Source organism: Daldinia decipiens (genome assembly GCF_022478715.1).
Source record: "Daldinia decipiens strain CBS 113046 unplaced genomic scaffold F4813scaffold_32, whole genome shotgun sequence".
Classification (NCBI taxonomy): Eukaryota; Fungi; Ascomycota; class Sordariomycetes; order Xylariales; family Hypoxylaceae; genus Daldinia; species Daldinia decipiens.
The window spans coordinates 3,546-25,813 of NW_026054575.1; the positions used below are offsets into that span (position 1 = coordinate 3,546).

At 43.6% G+C, this 22,268-nt stretch overlaps 9 protein-coding genes across 9 annotated transcripts; 2 read left to right on the forward strand and 7 right to left on the reverse strand.

Moving 5' to 3' along the window:
- Positions 1-2,099: 2,099 nt before the first annotated feature.
- On the reverse strand, positions 2,100-4,594 carry F4813DRAFT_368313 (Alpha/Beta hydrolase protein; the record flags this gene model as incomplete). The annotated part of the gene is made up of 2 exons (XM_049244292.1): positions 3,988-4,594; positions 2,100-3,932 (listed from the first exon to the last, which is right to left on the reverse strand). Coding segments are annotated over exons 1-2 (1,610 nt in total), but the record flags the coding sequence as incomplete, so codon positions are not given.
- An 820-nt stretch (positions 4,595-5,414) lies between these two features.
- F4813DRAFT_382214 (UPF0023 family protein) lies at positions 5,415-6,556 on the forward strand (the record flags this gene model as incomplete). The annotated part of the gene is made up of 3 exons (XM_049245771.1): positions 5,415-5,436; positions 5,549-5,613; positions 5,651-6,556. 3 exons carry the CDS (start codon positions 5,415-5,417, stop codon positions 6,554-6,556), a joined length of 993 nt encoding a protein of 330 aa, XP_049096970.1.
- A 191-nt stretch (positions 6,557-6,747) lies between these two features.
- On the reverse strand, positions 6,748-7,876 carry F4813DRAFT_186726 (ribosomal protein S13). The gene is made up of 3 exons (XM_049239376.1): positions 7,576-7,876; positions 7,305-7,435; positions 6,748-7,240 (listed from the first exon to the last, which is right to left on the reverse strand). Exons 1-3 carry the CDS (start codon positions 7,612-7,614, stop codon positions 6,940-6,942), a joined length of 471 nt encoding a protein of 156 aa, XP_049096971.1. The 5' UTR covers positions 7,615-7,876; the 3' UTR covers positions 6,748-6,939.
- Positions 7,877-7,904: 28 nt separating this feature from the next.
- On the reverse strand, positions 7,905-9,443 carry F4813DRAFT_368319 (uncharacterized protein). The gene has a single exon (XM_049244293.1). The coding sequence runs from the start codon at positions 9,090-9,092 to the stop codon at positions 8,607-8,609; it is 486 nt and encodes a 161-aa protein (XP_049096972.1). The 5' UTR covers positions 9,093-9,443; the 3' UTR covers positions 7,905-8,606.
- A 164-nt stretch (positions 9,444-9,607) lies between these two features.
- F4813DRAFT_186808 (uncharacterized protein) lies at positions 9,608-11,055 on the reverse strand. The gene has a single exon (XM_049239377.1). The coding sequence runs from the start codon at positions 10,952-10,954 to the stop codon at positions 10,160-10,162; it is 795 nt and encodes a 264-aa protein (XP_049096973.1). The 5' UTR covers positions 10,955-11,055; the 3' UTR covers positions 9,608-10,159.
- A 1-nt stretch (position 11,056) lies between these two features.
- F4813DRAFT_186844 (uncharacterized protein) lies at positions 11,057-12,681 on the reverse strand. Its single transcript, XM_049239378.1, has 3 exons — positions 12,491-12,681; positions 12,173-12,438; positions 11,057-12,116 (listed from the first exon to the last, which is right to left on the reverse strand). Exons 1-3 carry the CDS (start codon positions 12,546-12,548, stop codon positions 11,571-11,573), a joined length of 870 nt encoding a protein of 289 aa, XP_049096974.1. The 5' UTR covers positions 12,549-12,681; the 3' UTR covers positions 11,057-11,570.
- An 864-nt stretch (positions 12,682-13,545) lies between these two features.
- F4813DRAFT_186853 (MFS general substrate transporter) lies at positions 13,546-15,813 on the reverse strand. The gene is made up of 2 exons (XM_049239379.1): positions 15,162-15,813; positions 13,546-15,059 (listed from the first exon to the last, which is right to left on the reverse strand). The coding sequence occupies exons 1-2, from the start codon at positions 15,547-15,549 to the stop codon at positions 13,768-13,770; spliced, it is 1,680 nt and encodes a 559-aa protein (XP_049096975.1). The 5' UTR covers positions 15,550-15,813; the 3' UTR covers positions 13,546-13,767.
- A 359-nt stretch (positions 15,814-16,172) lies between these two features.
- F4813DRAFT_368325 (RNA polymerase I associated factor, A49-like protein) lies at positions 16,173-17,866 on the reverse strand. Its single transcript, XM_049244294.1, has 3 exons — positions 17,597-17,866; positions 17,214-17,539; positions 16,173-17,158 (listed from the first exon to the last, which is right to left on the reverse strand). Exons 1-3 carry the CDS (start codon positions 17,751-17,753, stop codon positions 16,286-16,288), a joined length of 1,356 nt encoding a protein of 451 aa, XP_049096976.1. The 5' UTR covers positions 17,754-17,866; the 3' UTR covers positions 16,173-16,285.
- A 1,833-nt stretch (positions 17,867-19,699) lies between these two features.
- F4813DRAFT_398587 (kinase-like protein) lies at positions 19,700-21,462 on the forward strand (the record flags this gene model as incomplete). Its single annotated transcript, XM_049248070.1, has 7 exons — positions 19,700-19,769; positions 19,852-19,981; positions 20,036-20,339; positions 20,394-20,597; positions 20,651-20,821; positions 20,973-21,124; positions 21,186-21,462. The coding sequence occupies 7 exons, from the start codon at positions 19,700-19,702 to the stop codon at positions 21,460-21,462; spliced, it is 1,308 nt and encodes a 435-aa protein (XP_049096977.1).
- Positions 21,463-22,268: the final 806 nt, after the last annotated feature.

Genomic DNA, 22,268 nt, shown 5'->3' on the forward strand with positions numbered 1-22,268 from the left:
AAAAATTTAAAATATAATATAATTAATTTTTAAATATATATATAATTGTTTTTTTAAACGGTTTAAAAATTAAAAATGGTAATGTAAGTTATAATTATATAATATATTAAGAATATAAAAAAATTACTTATAAATGTAAATGTTTAAATATTATAAAAATATTTAACAATAAGATAAAAGGTATAAAATATAACCTTAAATACATTATAAAAATCTATTAAAATAATGTAATATATATTTATTTTAATAATATATTAATAATATAAGGTTTTAAAAGAAATTTAATTAAAAGTTTTTAATAAACTTTTATAAAATTTTATAATATTACAATAATATTTAACGTTAAAACCTAGTAATTACTTAAATATATAAATATTAAAAGTAACGAAAAAGTCGATGTTTTTATAAAAAAAAACGCCGTTTTATTTAAACCTTTTATAAATATATTAATTATATTAATAAAGGTAAAAAAGATAATAAAAAAGATTATTAATAAGTTTTTTAAAAATTAATGAATTAAATAAAATTAAGCATTAAATAATAATGTATAAATATATATATACCTTTAATTTAAAGTTAAAATAATTTACTTATTTAAATTTAAAATCTTTTTAAAAATTTAATTATATTATTTTTTAACGATAAAAACGAGATATGGTAATTTTTATTAATATTATATTAAATTTATATATTAAAATTATATTAATTGTTTATACGGTAAAATTAAAACTTTATAATATTTGGTATATTGTAAAAAAGCAGTAATTATAAAAGAAAAATAATTAATAATTAAATTAAAACTTTTAATATGGAAAAACTACTGGTAATAACTTTTAAACGATTTAATATAATTTAATAAATTCTTTAAAAATACATAGTTTTTTAAAAAAATCTACCATTAATACAAAAGCCGAAAAGATTTTATTAAAATTTACGAATAAATACTATTTGTTAAAATTTATAAAATTATAATTAAAGTTTTTTTTGTAAAAAACGTGGACGTTAATAACGCTAAGATGTTATAACTTTAAAAATAAATTATATTAAATTATATTTTACACTAACATATTACCTCGGAATTGCCTGCCGATACCTTTTTAAAAAAAACAACCGACCGGTAATTACAACTTACCAACCCGTAAAACCACCCCAAAGCAGCAACTTTAAAGTAGCGGACTTTATAACCCTGTATTATTAATTTTTCTTTTATTTAATATTTTTTATTTTATTTTAAAAATTATATATATAATTTTAATTTTAATTATATTAATAAATTAAATTAAATAAAATTTAACGTTAAACTTTATAAATAACTTTAAATAAAATTTAAATACACTTTAAAAAATCGAAATTAAAATTGTTGTTTTTTTAATAAAACTTATCTTTTATAATATTTATATTTATATTTAAACTTTAATTTATTTTCTCGTAAAAAGATTAATTATAAACATTATAATGTTAAATATAAGTTTAAAAAGTAAAGTAAACGGAAACGGTTTAAATATAATATGTTTTTAAGTTTAAATTATAAAATATTAAAAATATATTATATATATAAACTTAAATAGTTTTATATGTTATATGCTTTTAAAAAAGCCTGGTACTTTATACTTTTAACGTTAAATATATAATAACAACAATAATAATAATAATTCTTTCTTTAATATTAACCAGGTAGCTACCTAAGATAAGTGGTGTTGATCATTTATAAACTGGAGTAAAAACCTACCTATACATCTTTAAGCTTAGTTTATTAAAGCTTGATGTAAGACCGGGTGTAAGTGGGCTTTATATGCATTTCTAATGCACCTGATTGTTAAATTTAAGTACTTACAAAGAGGGATTTTTTCTTCTTTCTTTTTCTCATTTAGTATTATAAGTAATAGAGATATATGGAATGGAAATGATTGTCATAAAACAGTGTTGTGATTATTCGATTAGTATATAACTACCTATCTTGCTGGTGAAGCATTTTGTAGGCTATCACTTAGGGGGTGGCTAGTAGTATGGCTGAGGTAGACTTGTGGCTGTGTCACACCCCACAAAATAAATACCTAAGTAGGTACCTAGCAGAGAAATTTCTCTACCAACAAAATCTGCATTTTCAACTTCCTTCTTACGGCACACCTTTACGTGTCGATACTCATCGCTCTCCTAAGCCTGCTTCCTTTAAGAAAAATGGTTAGATAATGCGAACTCTAATGCATTATAGAAACAGGGCGCAGTGTCAAACAGGTAAGAAGGCACTATCACCGTCTGTTATATACAGGCTACCGCATCCTGATAGGCAGCCGTGACGATTATGATTAGGTATCTTTGAAAGAGCTATCGAAAAGGAAACATCTGGCATGCAATTGTCTTTTGCCAATGCTCGGTCAGGTTCGATTCCACGCCTGATCTTGAGCCGGATGCCTCGCTTGAGCGTATGAGACAAGAGTAAACTACAACGATCTTTGAGTACGGAACCTCCAGGCGAACAGCGTCGAGGCATTCGTAATTTATCTGTTGCAACATCAAGTATATATTCATCAATATCGTTGACTTGATATTAATCCCAGTACTACCTTACATAAACATTATCGTCAATGGGCTTCACATTTCAATTTGAGCCGTGTATTGCTATCCCTATCCAAAGAAATTTATCGAACCATCATCATGTTAGAGTTTGAGAATCTAATCAATATTCCGAAAGATACTTGAGACTACCCGTCTGCAATGATCTAATGACTGCATTACATAGTACGAACAATAATCACACAAGCGCCAAACCACTCATCATTTAGCATACCACTCTCCTCCGATCCACCTGTTGAATAGGTCTAGGGAGCCTTCAGGCTGGTTGAACGGAACCATGTGGCCAGCCTGGTAGATGCGGGCAAATGTGAAGTTGCCACTGCTCTTCACTACACCGTAGTTGTCGGAGCCCTTAGAGAGATCTTCTAGCTTGGCAGCGTTGAATCCCTTCTTGCCGTGCCACTCAAGCGCCTCTGACCAGGCCTTGTTGCCGAGCCAGTTGCAAATGTAGTCGGCATCACCAGCATAGATAAGAACTGGGATCTGCTTGATGATGTCGGGAACGAGACGGTGGAATGGCTTCGACCAATCGCCCTGGAACAAAAAGTTCCTGTTGATATCCGTGTTGCAGCTCTCGTAGTCTTGCACTTCGGCACCGACTGCCTTGAGAACCTTGTCCTGGTTTAGGTACTTACTGATCCAAGCAGTTTCAGTGTAGCAGAGGTTCTCTTGGTCCTTGCACTTCTCACGGATGTCGTAAACATTGTATCCGGTGCGCTGGAAGGGGCCAATCATAGCATTGTTACAGTAGATGGCGCTGGGAACACACGACCATACGCTCTCGGAATCGTAGCAGCTCGAGATGAGGGACTGGCATCGCGGGAGAGCATTGTCCATCGACTGGCATTCGCTCTCGTCGAGAACTGCGTCATAACCACCCTCCCCACAGGCCATCGGGCGGTATTGGGCATATTGTGTTAAGGGGTCGGTTAAACCATTACCGATGGCAATGCTTTGCAAGTTGATGTTGCGGTCCTTGTGCGACAGAATCTCAGATGCAAAGACGGGGATGTAGTGGCCAGCGTAGGATTCTCCAGCAATGTGGAATGGCTGTTCGCTGTACTCGGGGAAGTTGTGGAAGAAGAGGGTAAGCAGAGCATATATGTCCTTGCTTGCGGCGACGGTGTTGTAGACAGGGTTGCTACTGTACGAGTAGCCGGTGTTGACGGGTTGGTCGATGAAAATGACGGAAGCATTGCTGTTCCACGAGTAGTCGTTGTACTTGAGCGAGCCGTCCTTGTTGATACTGGAGGGACCCAGCTCCATGAAGAGTCCCATCATGGAGGAGCAGCCGGGGCCGCCGTTCAACCATAATACTACAGGGTCGGTCTTGGGGTTGTTTCGAGATTCAAAGAACCCTAGATATAATGATTAGCGACTAGACGAGTCAGGATATGATGGTGCACCACTTACAATAGAATAGATGCTTATCGTTAGCTTCGTCATCAAGGTATCCGCTGTACTGCTTAACCTTATCTACGCCGAGTGCGGACGGGTCGACGTTCTTAGCTCGTAGGTTGTAGGCCTCGAGAGAACCGCCTACCTTTCGGTGTTTGACGCCGTCTGTCTCGACCCACATGCTTTGCACATCAGCGCCCTTGATAACATGGTCCCATTCGCTATCTGGGCGACGTCGATGAGCTTTGGGGTAGGAGATAAGGTTGGCGGCCTTTTCGTAGAATCCAGGAACAAGGAGGCTCATTTCATCCCATAGACCCTTAGCAACATCTGGCATCTCACCAAAGGCTTCGCTAAGGTGACCCAGCGGTTTCCTGACAGCATCGCTGATGCCACCAAGGACCTTCTGTTGGTCTTGTGCGAAGGCAGCCGTGCTGGCGCCCAGCAGGAGGGCCGAGCTAGCTACTCTCATGATGGGTAGCAAGCGAGGATGAATAACGTACTGCCAGAGTTTGATGATGATGATGATGATAATAATTATGATGATGGTTGGTGATAGTAATGATGGTTGGGTTAGAGAAGAAAAGGAATAGATAAAAGAGTTAATAATGGATGGAAGACGGAAACGATACAAATACTAGAGTCAGAGTTGAGACGGGAGCTCTAAGATATGGATGGACGATGAAACGGGGGGTGAGAATGAGAACCCGATTGGTCAGTGATCAGCTACACTACCTCATGTATGTGGTGACCAGCCAACCATTAACGTTCCTGTACCTTAACTAAGTTTCCCCTTATTGCCTCCATGCCGCTTTTCCCACTGGTTGAGTGCGGGAAGCTGCCCCACAAATGATAGTAGGTAACATGCTCGCCCTGTCTTAATGCCGGATTAGATTACGGTTTATCCAAGCTGCGTGTCGCGTGATAGATGGAGGGACCTTTACTGTAAGCGTCATCGGTCATTCTTCTCCTGTGTACCGGGTCCCTATCGATATTGGCTCTCCGCTAAACCGTATGGGGTAGGTACATGTATATTTTCCTTATCATTATGATTCAACATGACCTAGTTATTAAATTAAGTTGAAGATTGGGTGTAACTCTCGTAGCTGGAAATAGAATATAATCACCTATCCAAGATGTATGATGTATGAACTTGTAATCACCCAGCCAACTGAGCTGTTCCTTGTTCCTGCGTCGTTCCCTTGCCTTAGGTACATAAGGGACCCGCTATGCGTTGGCCTAAAAAGCGTATCTGCTACAAGTCGGTAAAGCACAAACGCACGGGCGATTGCACGTGTTTCTTCTCCACGCAAAATCTCGATTTAACGAATACTACGCTTATGCAAATCTTTCAACTACTCGACATCTGAATATCATTTGCGACATCAGACTTTGCGCATCGGCAAAATAACACCAGCATTTTCTCAGAACGGAGAGACAACATGTCGCGTATAAACCAGCCTGGTATGTAGAGTAATAGTATATTTACATTTTCTATTCTTCAACCTCCATACCTATCTCTTTTAGATGTTATAATATCTTGGACAAACACTAACATATCACAGTATGTAATTAGACCCCTCTTCCCCTCCATGCCGTCCCCACGTCCTCGGAGTCGCTCGAAATAGATTTATACCTTGGGTAGGCAAAGGAATACTAACAGATCCGCACGGAACAGTCGAATCAAATAAAGCTCACGAACGTATCGCTCGTCCGCCTAAAAAAGGCAAAGAAGCGCTTCGAAATCGCCTGCTACAAGAACAAAGTGTTAGAATGGCGATCCGGCATCGAGACCGACCTCGACGAGGTCCTGCAAATCCCCAACGTCTTCCTTAACGTATCGAAAGGGCAGACGGCCCCGGCCGCAGATCTTACCAAAGCCTTCGGGAAGGACAAACCTCTAAACGATATCATCCTCGAGATTTTAAATAAGGGCGAGCTGCAAGTGGGCGAGAAAGAGCGCTCGGCGCAGCTGGACAGAGTACACAATGAAGTCATTAGTATAGTCGCAAGCAAACTGGTCGACCCGCGCACGAAGAGAGTCTATACAACCGGTATGATCGAGAAGGCGCTCGATATGTTGAGCTCCCAGGCGCATCAGCAGCAAGGCGACAAGAAAACCCCGGAAGTAGGTAGCGGCGCGGGAACGCCGGCCACGGGCGACGATGGGGAAGCGAAGCCAAGGACGAAGGAGCATAACTGGACAGGCGTGGTCACGACCAAGAGCGCAAAGAGCCAGGCCCTCGAGGCCATGAAGGCGTTAATCGCGCACCAGCCAATCCCGGTTACGAGAGCGCGGATGCGGCTCAGAATCACATGCTCGACGAATGTTCTGAAACAGGCAGTGAAGGCACCAAAGACTGCTGAGGCGGAAGGAGAGCAAAAGGTCCCCGGGACTGTGAAGGACAAGATCCTGAGTTACGTTGAACAGGTCGAAACACAAGACGTCATGGGAACGGAGTGGGAGGTTGTCGGGTTTGTGGAGCCGGGTGCTTTCAAGGGGCTATCCGATTTCGTGGGGAATGAAACCAAGGGTCAAGGGCGAGTGGAGGTCTTAGATATGGCGGTCACTCATGAGGATTAAAGTCTTAGTTCTAGCACTCACGAATAATGAGGTTGACGATCATGCGAGATGTCTTGGTAGCATAGCATAGGAATAGGCTTGGTAATGGCATAGAAAAAAAAATACGATACTCGGGAGGCTTTGATACCATGACGATTTATTCTCGGACATGTTACATCTGATTCATTTCACACATTGAAGAATTCTAGAGTGTTGGTCATAATGATGTCTCTTTATTCTCTAGAGTACACCTATGACTTGCCGAAACCGATGAGCAAAGTCCCCAATTCGCAAAGTAATTCATAGAAACGTTTTGATGCAGTAATTTCAGTCCAGCCTTCACGCCTGTCCATCCGCAATGAATGACCTGAACCAATGAAACCATGCTGCCACCGCTAAGACCCTTAACCACCCTTCTTCTTGGAGACACCGACAGTCCGGCCGCGACGACCGGTAGTCTTGGTGTGCTGACCGCGGACACGGAGGCCCCAGTAGTGTCGGAGACCACGGTGAGCGCGGATCTTCTTTAGACGCTCGAGATCTTCACGGAGCTTGGAGTCGACACCGTTCGCTAGGATCTGCGCACTCTTGCCGTCGGTGATATCGCGCTGTCGGTTAAGGAACCAGGCGGGGATCTTGTACTGAGTGGGGTTTTGGAGGATGGTGACAATTCGCTCAAGCTCTTCGGAGGTGAGTTCACCGGCACTATAATGATATTCCGTTAGTCTTCGATTCGTGTTGTATTGTCTGGCCCATGCGCTATCCATACCGCTTGTTCAGGTCGACATCGGCCTTCTTGCAGACCAAATTGGAGTATCGTCGACCAACACCCTTGATTCGGGTCATGGCGTACATAACCTTCTCCTTGCCATCGACGTTCGTGTTGAGGAGACGCAAGATCTATTGAGGTTATAGTTAGCCAAGACTGGTTCTCATTATCGCGAAGTAGTGCAAAGGTTGAATTGAGCGTTCGCGTAGCTGTCAATGTGGGTAGAAGGACGGGCAGGGCGAGGCGCGGAAATTAAATGGGATTCACTTACGAACTGGAAGTTCGTCTTCTCTCCTGAGACGAGCGACATGATGGGCAACTGTGTTGTTGGGATGTTGCCTTGATGTCGTTTAGATGTGTATCTTGAGTTTGATAGAAGAAGGAATCGAAGGGTTGATTTTTCTGGTAGGCTCGCTTAATTAGGGTACAGGCGAAAAAAGGACGGGCGGGGCTAGGTGAATTCGATTTGTGAATTTTGTACCCGCTTTATCGGATTTTTCCAGGGCCGAGTCGTATCTGCACTGACCATTTTGATAGGGACGATTGAATCCACTACCTAATGGGCCTTAGCCTGCAAACCATAAAAACTTTACCACGAGACCTTTCTTTCTTTTTTTTCTTGAAATCCCTACAGAAGCGTAACATTCTTCCGATGCTCAACTATCTCTGCAGTGCATGTTGATGCTATGCTCTAAGATCGCCGTATATTCACGAAACTCGAGATCACTGCTATCGAGTAACTCGATTTAAATATCTACATATTCTTTCTTCATTTAGGGTAGGAGACCCGAGGTTCACGATATTCGCATAATCTCAACACCATTTAAGTATCATCTCTTGCTTGGACATATACCGTTATGCTCGCACTAAGCAGTGTCGATACGATACTTCCAAATCACCAGAAATAGTAACTCCAAGATTACTTTAAGACAAGTCAGAGCTTGACTTGGCATCAAGTTTCCTTTTCAACTGCATATGGCCAATGATGAACAATTTTACACAGTCTATGAGGATATCTCCAATGAGTTATATTTTACACTGAAAATTCTGAGGCCTTTATAACTTTTACCAGCAAGTGTACATATTATCGCATACCGCATTTGTGTATCATGTCAAACACAACGAATATATCTATCTTTAGCAAGCATGTTGATCAATGCTCCCAATCAATGCTTCCGACCTTTCATCCCGATGTCTCTATATCCCTCAACGCCAACCAGTGAATAAATCCGTCCAGGTATCATTACATTCGTCTTATCGTAGCCCATTAAACCGTTTCGCATACTGCCATTAGAAGCCAACCTAGTTCCCCTCCGTTCGATATGCCTCTTTCTCCCCTCGCGGGTCCTCCCGAGGCGACTTCTGGATTAAGACACTGTTGAATCGAGGACGTGTCTCTATTGGATCAGAGTCCGGAGGTACGTAGCTGTGGTCAACACTGGTGTTTCGCGAAGCACTTGGGCTGATACCGCTCGTACTACTTCGACCGCCATGACTCGACTTTCTCTTCCCAAAGTTCCACTCGAAAGTGCTCAGTATCTTCTGGTGTTCAAGATTCTGTTGGGTGAATGGTTTGTTCAAATGAGCAAACTCGTCGCGCTCTTCCGACTTCTTAGGTTTGTGGGATCTGAAGCCCCCGGTCAGGGTTCGTAGTATGCGAGATTGTGATTTTGAGGGATCCTGAGTTTCGTTGTCGGTTGGTGTTGTAGTGCCGTTCGAACGATTGCCGCCGGAACTGGCAGAAGAAGGCTTCCTACTGGTGGGAAACGTCCATCTACCTAGTGCCATAATGATATAACGACGACGTTGACTGTTGAAGACTTGATATATGAGGTAGGTATATATATGATCCGAGATTTGCGGCACGTCTGTATTATGATTACTTGAGAATAGCACAGCAGTTTCGAGACGTCTATCGCCTCAAAGGGCAAAGAATATGAAATGTCGAGTTCATCGACAGAAAGCGAGAGGTCTAATAAACGAAACTGAGCGGTTTAATATTTCTCGACTTTATTAATGATCAGTTGCCTTAGGTAGGTAGCTTTACATACAAGGTATATACCTAGATGGCGCAACAGTGGTTACACTCGCACTCTTATATCCAAAGTTAAAGATACTTGAAAATACATCACATTACAATGGGGCTATATGTCTTTAGTCGATATCGCGGGGTCGCCGGGGTCTAAGATCTCCCAGGCCTGCGCGACCCCATGTTATCGAGACGTCATCCTACAGATGAAGAAAGCCGCCGAGACTACCATACACACCAGCAAATCTGCTAAACAAGTCCAAGGGCCTTTATAGGTCCATTCTCCCCATCTTGGTGTATACAAATACAGCGTGATGGGTTGGTCTGGAATACCTCGTGAGCTTTAACATCGTCGCATCGATTTCCTCATTAGTTATAAGAAAAGCTAATGCGTTCGTTCTTTTGTTGATACCCCAGAACACCCCGGGGATCAGTACGTAATTCCATAGCACTCGGTGTTTACAACTATCCAGTAGGGACTTCCATTCGTTGGTGGCAACATCGGCCTCAACTGATTAACCCGACCATTGTTTGGTCTAAGACATCGCGTCGATTGCTTAGTGGTGATATTTGGAGATTAACGTCATACCTACCTACCTACATACATACCTTAGGTACCTATGTGTATGGGTACTCAAGTAGGTAGGTTAGGTTACTCTAATCTCTACATCTATATTCGGAAGAGAACTTGTATCTGAGGCTCGGGAACTTTAGGAACCACTCCTCAATGGAAGGTTTATGCCTCATGTCACAGTACTTACATCGATATGTAGGCAGGTAGGTATATAGGCTCTTTGATACCTCGTGGTAAATTAATATACAACCCTTATAGCTTCTCTTTGATGGATCGGATATTGGTGGGATTGCCATTGTCATCAACCTCCATAACACAGCAGATGAATGTATCCTTAAGCGCTCCAAGACGATACTTGTGATTGGCATCCTGATAGTCCTTACTCCCCGCCATAGAAGCAAAGTGTTGAACAGACGGATAATGTACGAAAGCTATTTCTTCCCACCCATCTCTATGCGCTTGGCCACCTACCACCCTCCCAACAATCTTAACCCGTCCACCGTGTTTAGAGCCGACCTTGGCCGAGAACTCAGCACCGTATTGCTTATATTGATCCTTCTTCCCGGGATTGAAAGCAAGTAAGTTCAGCATCGAGACCGGATGCTCTTTCAATGGCGTTGGTAGCGCCGCAATCCATTCTTCTAACTCGGTGCTCATTTCGAGGTTTTGCGATGTCCTTGATGGTTTAACGGTATGTTTTCCTGGTGGCTTGACGGACCTGGGCGGCGGGTGAAGTAGTTCTGCGTTCACAGCTTCATAATTTGATATAGCTTTAGATGAGACACCACTCGATGCGCTCCAAGTTGAATCTATATCTAGCTGTGCTTCATGAGGAATAGAATCAGTCTCTCCCAGAATCAGAAGAAGATCCCAGTGGATATTTCGGCCCAAGAGGTAGCCTATTGAAATCTGCGTGGGCAGGATCATCCATCGAATGATTCGGGCCTGTACAACGGGCTTAATGCCGCTTCGACGGAGCTTGGCGAGAAATGAGCCGATCGAAACTCCGTTCTTGAGGGAGATGAATTGTAAGTTACAGAGAACCATTCTTTCGGACGACTACTTATTATTCCTTAATATTTCCATGCAGGCGTTATTAGTAGTTGCCATATATAAAATAAACGAGACATGGTGGTAGCCCCCCTGGACTGTCTATATTGATGTCCATGTCCATACATCACTATGTTACCTAAATGTACCTTTGACCGAGGTTGGCTGGAAAGGGTAAAGAGCTCTTCTACCCCTCTGCCCCTCTAGCACCTCTTGGGTTTCTCCAATCATCACGTTTAGTTTGTCCCCATTAAAATGGAATACTCGATGCCCCTTTAACCTAGGTTAGGGGCTTGTAGTTTTGAACAAAAGCATATCAAACGGTATTGAAAACAGTCCAGGGGTTTAAAAAGTCTTTATATTATCCCTTTCTACCTAGAGAAGGGTACGAAAATTTGAGTGTCTCTAGTAAGAGAGGGCCGGCGTAAAGTGCAACACCCTTTGGACCTAGTTACTCCTATTCACCCCCCCCAAGTTCCCTCCTTTCCCGCCTAGTTGAACTCCCCAACCAATAGTCTCCAGACCCACAGAGAAATATGCCTTAATGCCTACACGCATTGGGTATCTAAATACAAATATACACTAACCTCCTTTCCGTCTTATTCGCTCTGGCCTATGCAACGGGTGCAACGACATTAACGTCCTGTTTCTGCCTCACGATTGAAACATCACTGTTCACGACTGTGATCTGCTCAAACGACGTGAACAGTTGGGAGACTAAGTTGATAAAGGCATTTCCGTTAGACTGGTAGAAACCGCAGTCCTGGAGGAAGGTGCCCGTGCTCTCAACGAATAGATCCTGCTGGTTCGGCAAGATGATGGCAGCTGGGTCGGCGAAGACGAGATCGATCGCCGGCGCCGAGGCGCCGATGGGGAGGATCATGCTTTGGTTCGCCTTTCCGTATGGCGCGGCCGGATCGGCGCTTACGAGGGCAGGCACTGCCGTTGGTTGGGTGATGGCGCTGGCTGCTTGAACCCCTGCGAGGTCGACTGTATTCGATGCGCCGATAGTCATGGTTTGTGCATCTGAGACCATGACCATGATCTGACTTTCAGGCTTGCCGTTATCAACAACCGCCTGGTTTACCATGTACCTATTCTGGCTACCCTCGGCGGCTCGAGCATCGACTAAGGTCGATACTGTAACAATTACAATGTTCTACCCACTTGTTAGCAACTCGGTCAATCGAACTTGGTATTGTATAGTTAACTCACTACTTGCGAGAAGCGAGCCTTAAAATGATTAACTCTGATGTTGTTCTTGATATCTTCCAGTTGGGTTATTAAAGCAACCTGGGCCTGGACGAGCTGAGCAAATTGCTGCTCGGCTAGCCTCTGTAGAGCATCCAACTCTGCCTGGTTGTCTTCAACGATGATGATATTCGTCTCCTGTACTATCTGCTCGATAGTAAGAGGGGTTCGTCGTGGCTTCCACTTCAGCCCCCTCTTAGACGCCAACGCAAGCGACTCAGAAGTTGGTGCTGAACATGCTGTTAGTCAAAAGGGATTTCTAAATAGGGTGGGCCAACTAACCTGACGCAACGAGCGACGAAAGACCCAACAGGGCCGCACAAGCTTGACCAAAAAACATAATGTCGATTCGGCTTTCCAGAAGCAAGAATGAATGAATAAGAAAAGCCTTTCAAAGGACTGTGATGAGTTCGTATTATGTGCAAAGAACGGAATAAAGAAAAACGGCCTCTAGGGCGTCGCGAAGAAAAGAATGGTGGGTAAAGTAAAGTGGATGGATGATCTACCAGGACACGATCATACAAGTGTTCCTAAGGCGATCATGTTCTATGCGAAGGGGATCATTCTCTATATATACTTTCTACCCAAGACGGCGATCTAACAGCATCTACACTCCACGATGATTCTCATGATTCCCTTAACCCTTCGGATGGTCGACCATCCGGTCAATCTTCAAAGCGCCAGGGACGTTGACTAGTCCCCTGTCACTAACACTGCAATTCGCAACGTGATTCGTCCGACTGCAGGTGAGGCTCTTACTCTAAGGCGATAAGTCGGGATGTGAGATCGAGGCTTGGCTCCAGTAGCTTATTCGAGATAAGAATCAGGGACTCAACGCCGGTGCGGTGCATGCCTATGCCTCCTTAAGGTAACCATTTAGGGATATTGTGCCCAGCTGTCACCCCCGTAATCCGGCACAGCCTTTTAAGAATGTAGCAGATTATCAGAAGAGATGACATGTATCGACGTATTTGATGATTATAACATGTTATAACATGCCAAGAACCAATCAGGGGTTGATACCATAGTATAATCCCCGGTCTATATGAGATGATCCTAGTGCGGCACATTGGGGCCTATGCTTTCGAGACCTAGACGAAACGTCACTCGTCTTAAGTCTTAAGAGAATTTATCAGGAGTTCCCGCAGCAACCCAAGACGGGAAACGGCAACTTTTACCATTTAATAAGATCTTGGCATATATATTCGACGAAGTATTTCCCTAAATAAGTTGGACGTGTGTGGAGTCTTAGATCTAATCTATGTAAGAATGTTTCTCCATACATGTAAGTTGCAATGCTATGATGAGCATAAATATTCCGAACACTGCTAATACGTCTCACAGACCTATATTGATTTACAGGATCGCCAAGTGCTAATTTAGCTTTAGCCTCAGACTCTTTTGTGTTCTTTTCCCCCCTACTATGTATACACTTTACAGTAAGCATACCGTGCTAGGTTAGAGGCTTAGTAGTACACAATATTTCATGATTATCGACCTTACGCGCATACCACTTATACATACCCCGTTTTTTGTATACACAAACCGTCTAGACAGTCCTAGTGAACGAAGCGGAAATCAAGCCTCTGCATCCCCTCGTCTTTCGTTGTCAATATATAATTCTCCTGCTCCTCCTGCGTCATCGAATTCCACTTCCTGTCGCGCAATTTATTCCGCCAAATGTAAAACGCCTTCACGACGTAGAATATCCCGATATTGAAGACCGTAATTCCTAGTAAAACCCGGTTACCACGCCGGTACAAGGGCTGGTCGTCATCGCGGTAGATGTTGCTCGCGATAATGTTGCCGCTTTGGACAAACATATTGTAGAGTGCTGCTGAAACCGCGCGTGTTCGCACCGCGTTGCTGTTCTTCGCGTTCCAGCCCACGAGGATGGCGTGGCAGTACGGGTAGCTGAGAAGCCCCGTCAGCATGGCGTATCGGACCCATGGAGAGGCGTTCTCCGGTAGGAGGACTAGCGCGAGGATCCACGGGAATATCCAGATGTTGGAACTGGACGAGATAATGGACCGCTCGTTGAAGTGCCGCGAGACCCACGTTACGATAAGGAGGTTGACGGCGAATAAGAACTGCGACGGGATCGCGAGGAGGTTGGCCTCAAATACTGAGAACCCAATCTGTCGTAGGATATATGACAGGTAGTTGGACGGTGGTGCGGGCGGGATGTACGTTGTGAGGCCGATGATGTACAGCGGCCACATTTCCCAGTCCTTGACGGCCTTGAAGAGTAGACTGGGCCCTACGGCTTGCCTGTTGTTCATGTCCCCCTTGCTTGGATCGTCACGGAGGAGTCGGTTGACTAATATGTGCTCTTCATGATCGCTGAACCACCCGTTCTTACCCCGAAACCAATGCCGCGTCTGAGTAGGTCCTGGTGGCATTAAACCCCAAGAAAAGATTCCAATGAGCAGTGTTATTAGCCCTTCGATGAGGAACAGCCACTGCCAACCGCTCCATCCATTAATCCCACGCATCTGAAGAATTCCAGCGGCCAGCAAGGAACCGACGATATTCACTGTACTAAGAGCGGTCCAAAACCAGGCCAGGCGAAGGGGTAGCTCTCTGCTCTTGTAGAAGTATGTGAGCCAGAGGACTATGTCGGGAATAAACCCACCCATCAACAAGCCTAGAAGGGCTTTAATGGCGTAGAAGCCGGCTCTGTTCTTGAGGAACGCCTGCGACAGCGCAACGATAGACCAGCCCACCATAATCGTAGGAATCCAGACATCAGCGCCGAGCTTCTTGCTAATTAGTCCACTAGGCAATTCCGCAGCCAAGAAGCATGCAAGAAAGATAGTCTGTCCATAGTTGAAGTCGTTCGTGTTCATGCCTATGAGTCCAAATTAGTCACCAGTCTTTAAAACAGGTTTGATGGCCATATACAATTCTCTTATACATGAGAAGTATGTATGTGTAATGAAAGACGACTTACCAATTTCAGCCAGCATATTATCCGAAATAGCTCTATTAATATTCCTCCTATGCATATCCAGCGCGCAGAACATCAGCCAGGCCCAAACCATGATCCTAGCATCGATCTTCCTCACCAGCCGGCGCTCCTCCTCCGCCGTCCACTTGTACTCCGGATCGAAGCGGTGCCGGTTCTCATAGCTGGCCTTCTCGTACTTGGCGCGCCAGTATTCGGCTACCGACGGATCTGAAAATATATGGTCGTCGGTTGAGCCATATTCATCTCCTTCTGATGTTATTTCTTTTGAAGTGCGGCCGGGATCCGCCGTGACCTTAGTCGTAATCTCTTTAGTTTCCGGGCCCGGATCGGAATCGGAGGCTTCAACTTTTTCTCTTGGTTCGCCCGCCATAGCTCCTACGTACACTAATCTAAAATTAAGTACGTAGAGTGAGCATGGAGTAGAAGCAACGAGATAAAGGACCAATAGCCGGCCTATGCTAATAAGTATGTATGCTCGTAATTAACCCGTCCTAGATCTGTGCCTACATAAATTAATATTGCCATTTTTTTCGGTTCAGCAAAGTGATTTATATGGTCGGCAGGTTAGATTGCCGAAGAATCACCCCGATGCAGTGCCTCTACGATCACGTCATGTAGACGGACGAAGACTGGCTGCTTCGGTCTTATCTATTGCACCATACTAGGGGTCGATTGTGTGAGCCCCCATTGCAATTAAATAACTTCAGATTTTCATTATAATCCTTGCAACCAAGTCCAGTAGCTCGGAAGACTTTTCTATAATCGCTGCTATTTACGAATTAGTAATGATAGCCGTGCTATTCACATTCCGCTCCGGAATTATAGACCGGCTCCGGTTAGATCATGGCGATGACCCGAGTCCTTACCGTTAGACCGGCTTAGCAGAACTAATTCCCAATTAGCATAGCTGACAGTATATTTGATTGATTTTATTATTGTTGGTCGAGACATATGATGAAAATATTTCAAGAATTTCACCATTAACACGTAAAGCATTCGTAAGTCTGAAATTACTAAGGTGATAAGCCACCACCTACTTCTCAAGGCTCTAAAATACGCTAGAAATGCGTGGGAGGCGTCGTGACATGCCCCCAGTTAATAATGCATTAACGCCCTCGTGGGCGTTGATATCTAACCTTCGGGAATTCCAATGGCAAAGCCAACTGTGCCACTTGCACATGCGTGCCTTTCTCTGCACCCTTTGCAGTTTTGACCTTGCCACCAATCTCGCGGAAATACTGTCCGAATTGCTTCTCGTCTAGACCCAAGTCATATCTAATAGAGCTTGTATCGAAGCTGTAGTTCGACAGTATCGCCGCGAGAGCACAGCAATAAGTGTACACCAAATCGATATGGAACTTCCTCATCTCTGCGTTAGACGAGAACTTTCGCCTGATGTTCTCAATAACGGGTTCTGGCGCAGGCTTCATTATCTCCCTAAGCTTGTCTTTTGGCGGGATTCGTTTTGTGCCTCTCTCCTTTCCTGGCCGAGTACTCCTGACAAATTTGATAAGGAACTCTAGATACCGAAGAGCTCGAAGTCTGTGCACTGGGTTTGGTCCCTCTCCGACGGCCTGGAATCTGTTGGCAATGAATTTAGTCGGTATTATGGAGTTTTCTCCGTTCTTAAGTTGTTCTTGCCAGTCTCTAATTGGAATGGCATTCAAAATTTCACCCCCGATCAATTCTTCAACAGTATACACATCCTGTATCTCTTGGGCATCGAAATTTCCTGGCGGTACTGGCTTCGCTGCGTCGGCTACTGCTTGGAGATCTTCCTTAGATGCCATTCCCACGGTGACGTCGTTGATAGAGTCCATTAGCGCCATGGAAGAGGAGCTGAGCTTTTGCGGGGTTTCGTCTGCATCGGCAACGGCTTTTTCTGGAGCAATAGCATTCTCAGTGATTGCAGCAAGCGCCTTCTTTGCCTTCTTGGTTCCAAACGCTTCGCCAAGGTCGTTGCGTAGTTCCATCATCGTCTACGTAACAGTTAGATACCCTTCTCACCAAAATACCAAGATGGAGCCTATATACCTTGGAGGATTTTCTCTCTTCTGCATCTTCCTCTGGAGGTTTCTGTGCTCGAACTGCACCTCTGACAGCCATCTTCTTGGCTTCCACGACTGACAGCTGGCCCGTCTTTGGATCAAAAACTCCGATATAGTGTTTAAGATGCGACTCTCGACCACCAGGTCCATCTTCCTTTGCTGTATAATCCAACTTGCTGTGTGAGGATGAATGTAGGAGGAGGCTAGGTGTGTACGCATCTGTCTTCTTGCTTCGCCTGGAACCTGCAGGCTGCGGTGATGTATATGTCTGAAATTTAATCGAATCGGGAACACAGAGACCGGGAGAAGTTGCTATAGAAGGAGGTTAGTTGTTGTCAGAATAAGAGGAAGAAATATTGAATGCAATACCTATTATTGGAGGATAGCTTTTGGCTGTCTGGATGGAGGAGACTTTGACAATGTTTGACTGTATAGGTTGTGAAGGGGCTTGAATAGCTACCTTTTTCTTCGGCCGTGAGCCAGCGTCTTCGTTACGCTTTCTCTTCTTTTCCTTGTGCTCTGCCATGGTTGGGCTACGCTAAATTGACTATATGTTATAATTGACTATATGTTATTAACCGCAATCTTCAGACGATGCGCTTTTGTTAGAGCAAATTCAAAAAACTAACTGCAGGGATTGAGTTTGCGCAGGAAAAAAAAGGACCAGAATACTGCCGACATATAGATAAGAGATTAGGCAGGCGGTGGACAGACCCCACGGTACAGAATACATGCTAGCCTCATTGCCGCAAACGGTTTCGCAAAGGCTGCATACCTAAGTACCTACCTAACCTTAGGTAGGTACATAGCATCGTAGCGATTACTTGCGATTACTTAGGTAGAAGGTAAGCTTCAGGATTATGAGATCACCTGAATGAATATTTCATTTACATTCTTATAACTCCTGCATTGCTACTTAAAACGTATCAGAGAAGTTTATTAAAAACTTTGTTTAGGTACCTAAGAACTGACAATGCCTATGTAAAGGCGAGGAGGGGTATCGAAAGGAACACGACGTCATCGAAATCACGCAAAGCTTACGAGACTATCTAACATATTCATAAACTGAGCATTGGGTAGCCAGTTAGTTATAGGGATCGACATTTACAAATCTATTGACTAGCATATGGATCCTATTTCTTGTGCAATGATCATGAACATCTCTTAGCAATTATGCTTCCTGTTCCGCGATACGTAAACACAACTGTTGGTCCACTCGATGGTGTTTGACCAGCTATCCTCCGATCCAATTCGTTGTCGTCATTCTGCCAAACATCCACAACTACGGCCGTTGCTATGGTTCTTCCATCCTGTCATATAGACATCACTTTGAGTTGAGGAATAGTCGAGATAGTTGAATGTCATGCGCTGAATTGCGAATGTATTGATTGTGAGTCGTGATTGTCATGACGCGATCTGGTCTGGTGGAGAGGCGCTGAGATCGAGCATGGTTGATACGTTTACTTGCTGTTACAGAGAGACCAATTAGTATTACGTCGTCATAGTTTAGTTATGAAGAAAATGGGCGATAACGTACCTGCGAGCTCTCATCTTTCTCCTCTTACGCTTGAGGCGGCGAACTCTCTTCTTTCTCCACTTGGCTCTCATCGTGGCGACTACTACTATTGGTTGTTATTAGTACTTGTCACTCTTTCCAAAAGCTGTGGTGGTGAAAGATTATGATGGTGAGGGGTGGTGGGAGGTGGGTTTGTGGCGACCGCGGGGAACTTGTGCAAATCGACCGCATGATCAATCGAAGCGCTCAGGCAATGCGATGGCAGGAGAATTCCTCAATGCCTTTCACATTTGCCTTGCGATAGGAAGCGCGGGGGTAGCTGAGAGATTGGATTGTACTTACAGGTTGCTGTCGATGAGTTGCTTTGTTGATGAAGCTTGGGAGAAGGAAAGGAAATTTCGGGAGTGGGATGAATTGAAGTACGATTGAAAATTATGTTAGGGTTTGTGACCGGCTTTTCTTCGGGTGCAAATAAAATGGGACACTTGAATTTTTGTTTGTGGTTGTTCAAGTGGTCTGTGCACATATAACGCTAAATTTCAAGTACCTATAGACTTCCTTCCTCGCCTACACAGTGGGAATATGACCCATTTTAGCAGCTTAATCTCCATAGCTGGTGATTGCCTCGGCTTCAATTGGCCCTACTATATAACATATAGTGAGCCTTCCTGGAATATGTGTCAGGCTCAGCTAATACCTTCCTCTTATTTTGAGTATCAACATATTAGAGTTTCTCAATACTAAAAGGTAGTAGCGAATCAACTTGAGAGGAAATAGTATCTTCAACTCTCACTGTAATTTAATTTACATGTATACCTGCTTGGGTACCTATGTAGGTGCTGCATAATACTTTAACATGCCCAAAAGAAATTGAGTAGAAGCCAATTGTTGTTACGACCGTGATTATTCGTTGCTTCTTTCATATATCAACTTGTCCAGGCCAATTAACATCCAGTATGATTGATCCAATAGCACAAATATCCTGCTGGATTGTTGAAGATTCTTCGGGAGAATATAAACCTCCAGGTATGCCTTCAGCGTTCTCGATCACATATTTCTCATGTCTTGGTCTTTTGATCTAATAGCTTACGGGTGCTTTCACTTCTAGAAGGCTTCTACGTGAACAAGTTGCAAGGTGGACAAGGCGGAAAACCTAGTCGTCGCAACACAGAACTCTTCCTAGACCTTCCCTTACTCCCGGGGCGAGCCATAAACGTTGGACGGGACCATCATGTGAAGTAAGCCGAGCTTCCAACAGTGTATTCTCATATTTCGTGCTAAATACTTGAAAGTGACATTTCTATAAACCATCCAAATGTTTCAAGGAAACATTTCGTCATCTATTCAGTCATCTACGACCTGGATGATGTCCAAAAGCAGCCCTATCTAGTATATGTACGAGACTGCCAGTCTCTCGAGGGTACATATGTCAACGAAACCTGCATTGGTAATAAAGAGAAAGGTGCTACGCCCGGATTTTATGTTAGTCGAGACATTGTAGTTACTGTCAAGCCTTACTGGAAATTTCGCATCTCACTTTTATATCATACCGAGCTGAAATGTCCCCTGAACTCAATTCAACTCAAGGAGTCAACTGTAAGTTTAGCCAAACTGCTGACGACGTTAGAACAAATTTCTTACAGGCCACAGCTTTTCCAAGATCGATACATCATTACTGAGCGAACCCTAGGTCGTGGGGCCTTTGCGACAGTTCATCTAGCTGTCGACGCGAGAACAGGGAAACAGCTTGCCTGCAAAATTCACGATCTCGATCGTCTTCGTCGACTAGCACCCTCTCATGATTCAATCCGACGTATTAGGGATGAGACTGATATACTCGGAAAGCTGAAGCATGTACGTAATTTTTTGTTTTATATCTAGTTGCAGCGTACTCACCAAGATTCAAGCCTAACCTTCCTATATTCGAATGTGCATTCCACTCAGCACACACCCTTTATACCTTTATTGAGCTTGCAACAGGCGGTGATCTCTTTTCGATGCGTCTAACCCGAGGAACTTTCGAGGAGCAAGATTGCAAATTCGTCATTCAACAAGTCATAAACGCCATTTGTTATCTTGTACGTAACGTCAACAGATTTCTTCTCCGCCTTTATATATATATATCTTGAGTTGCCATTCTCTAGGTACCCCCTAGGTACTTATAGTTGTTAGATGGAGTTCCCTACATGCATCACTCAACAGGGGGTTTGCTGACAATGATTAACATAGCATAAGGAAGGTATTGCACATCGCGACCTAAAGCCCGAAAATATATTCTTTGCTACAGGACCTGATATTGGTGGCCGCGTTATTGTTGGCGACTTAGGATTCGCAAAATCCACAGCATCTGGCCGTATGGCTAGCAGAGTTGGTACTGGCCAGTACATGGCGCCGTAAGTCAACTCGGCCTACTCTGAGAAGTATCTGCTGACCTTCTGCCAGCGAGGTCGAATATGGTGAGACACATGGTCTAGCTGTGGATATTTGGTCCCTTGGCATGATTGTGGTGTTCCTTCTGGCGTCAGATGAGAACGCTGTTCCGAGTAGCGTCATGAAAACGAACCAAGCTGCAATTACCGGATGGCTCGACGGCGTATTTGAAGACCCATCTCAACAGAGGATAAGTAATAGCTGCCAACAATTCATTAGGTCTTGTCTCATGTTTGAACCTAAGCATAGGTTGGAAGCATCTGAAGCGAAACATCATTCTTGGTTTTAGTAATAAATCTATGCCTTCAAAACGAAGTGCAAATAAACAAACTTGGATGCTTTTCTAAGCACTTACTTACACACAGTAAGAAAAGAAATCTTCTAAAATATTAGGTAGACCATTGAATCCCAATGAATGCTTGTCAGTTGACTCAGAATATGTGAAAGCAACGTCAAAGAAATGTGACAATCATTAGAAACTTCTACGCAATACAATAGGTACATAATATTCTCACGTCTTATCCGAGAGTTACGATCTGAACTTTTACCGGGGTATCTGAGGATCTTTATGACTGACCTGCTGGGGTTATACCTATTGTTCCGAGGTTATTAATAGCTCGCTTCAAAGCTATTACTGTCCAAGGTAGAGGTACTCTTCAACGTACTTCAAACTCGCAGTGCATATTATTCGTATTATTTTTCGACTATCAGAACACGATGGCTTCGAAGAGTCTCCCCACGAGACAGACGTCTACTCGCCATTTACATCCCAGTCGTTCTAGATACATGACAAGTGTTGCTCCGGTTGCCCAGATTACTAAACTACCATGGCGTTAACGAAGATTTGCCATCGTTTAAACCCTTCAGCGACGCCAGTTATTTACAGTTACATGTATTATACCTCGTCTTCTGCCGCCAAATCTGAGCATCTACATCGTGTTTGGTTACCTCATCGACAGGACGGCAGACAACTACGAATCCAGGTAGTTATATTAAAAATACGATTCTTTCGTAAAACGTAACCTAATATACTAACCTTATAAATTCGGGCATAGGCAGCCTTATCTAAGCCAAGCTGGAGTTATCAAAATATTC

What these genes read in the sequence shown, in the direction of transcription:
- F4813DRAFT_186726 (XM_049239376.1), bottom strand. Translation starts at nt 7,614, where the DNA reads ATGTCGCTCGTCTCAGGAGAGAAGACGAACTTCCAGTTC. An exon ending in AGAAGACGAACTTCCAGTTC is followed by an intron (nt 7,436 to 7,575) that starts GTAAGTGAATCC and finishes TAACCTCAATAG; the next exon opens with ATCTTGCGTCTCCTCAACAC. An exon ending in GATGTCGACCTGAACAAGCG is followed by an intron (nt 7,241 to 7,304) that starts GTATGGATAGCG and finishes ATATCATTATAG; the next exon opens with TGCCGGTGAACTCACCTCCG.
- F4813DRAFT_368319 (XM_049244293.1), bottom strand. Translation starts at nt 9,092, where the DNA reads ATGGCACTAGGTAGATGGACGTTTCCCACCAGTAGGAAGCCTTCTTCT.
- F4813DRAFT_186808 (XM_049239377.1), bottom strand. Translation starts at nt 10,954, where the DNA reads ATGGTTCTCTGTAACTTACAATTCATCTCCCTCAAGAACGGAGTTTCG.
- F4813DRAFT_186844 (XM_049239378.1), bottom strand. Translation starts at nt 12,548, where the DNA reads ATGTTTTTTGGTCAAGCTTGTGCGGCCCTGTTGGGTCTTTCGTCGCTC. An exon ending in TTCGTCGCTCGTTGCGTCAG is followed by an intron (nt 12,439 to 12,490) that starts GTTAGTTGGCCC and finishes CAGCATGTTCAG; the next exon opens with CACCAACTTCTGAGTCGCTT. An exon ending in AGGCTCGCTTCTCGCAAGTA is followed by an intron (nt 12,117 to 12,172) that starts GTGAGTTAACTA and finishes ACAAGTGGGTAG; the next exon opens with AACATTGTAATTGTTACAGT.
- F4813DRAFT_186853 (XM_049239379.1), bottom strand. Translation starts at nt 15,549, where the DNA reads ATGGCGGGCGAACCAAGAGAAAAAGTTGAAGCCTCCGATTCCGATCCG. An exon ending in TAATATGCTGGCTGAAATTG is followed by an intron (nt 15,060 to 15,161) that starts GTAAGTCGTCTT and finishes TTGGACTCATAG; the next exon opens with GCATGAACACGAACGACTTC.
- F4813DRAFT_368325 (XM_049244294.1), bottom strand. Translation starts at nt 17,753, where the DNA reads ATGGCAGAGCACAAGGAAAAGAAGAGAAAGCGTAACGAAGACGCTGGC. An exon ending in AAGCTATCCTCCAATAATAG is followed by an intron (nt 17,540 to 17,596) that starts GTATTGCATTCA and finishes CTCCTTCTATAG; the next exon opens with CAACTTCTCCCGGTCTCTGT. An exon ending in AAGAGAGAAAATCCTCCAAG is followed by an intron (nt 17,159 to 17,213) that starts GTATATAGGCTC and finishes ACTGTTACGTAG; the next exon opens with ACGATGATGGAACTACGCAA.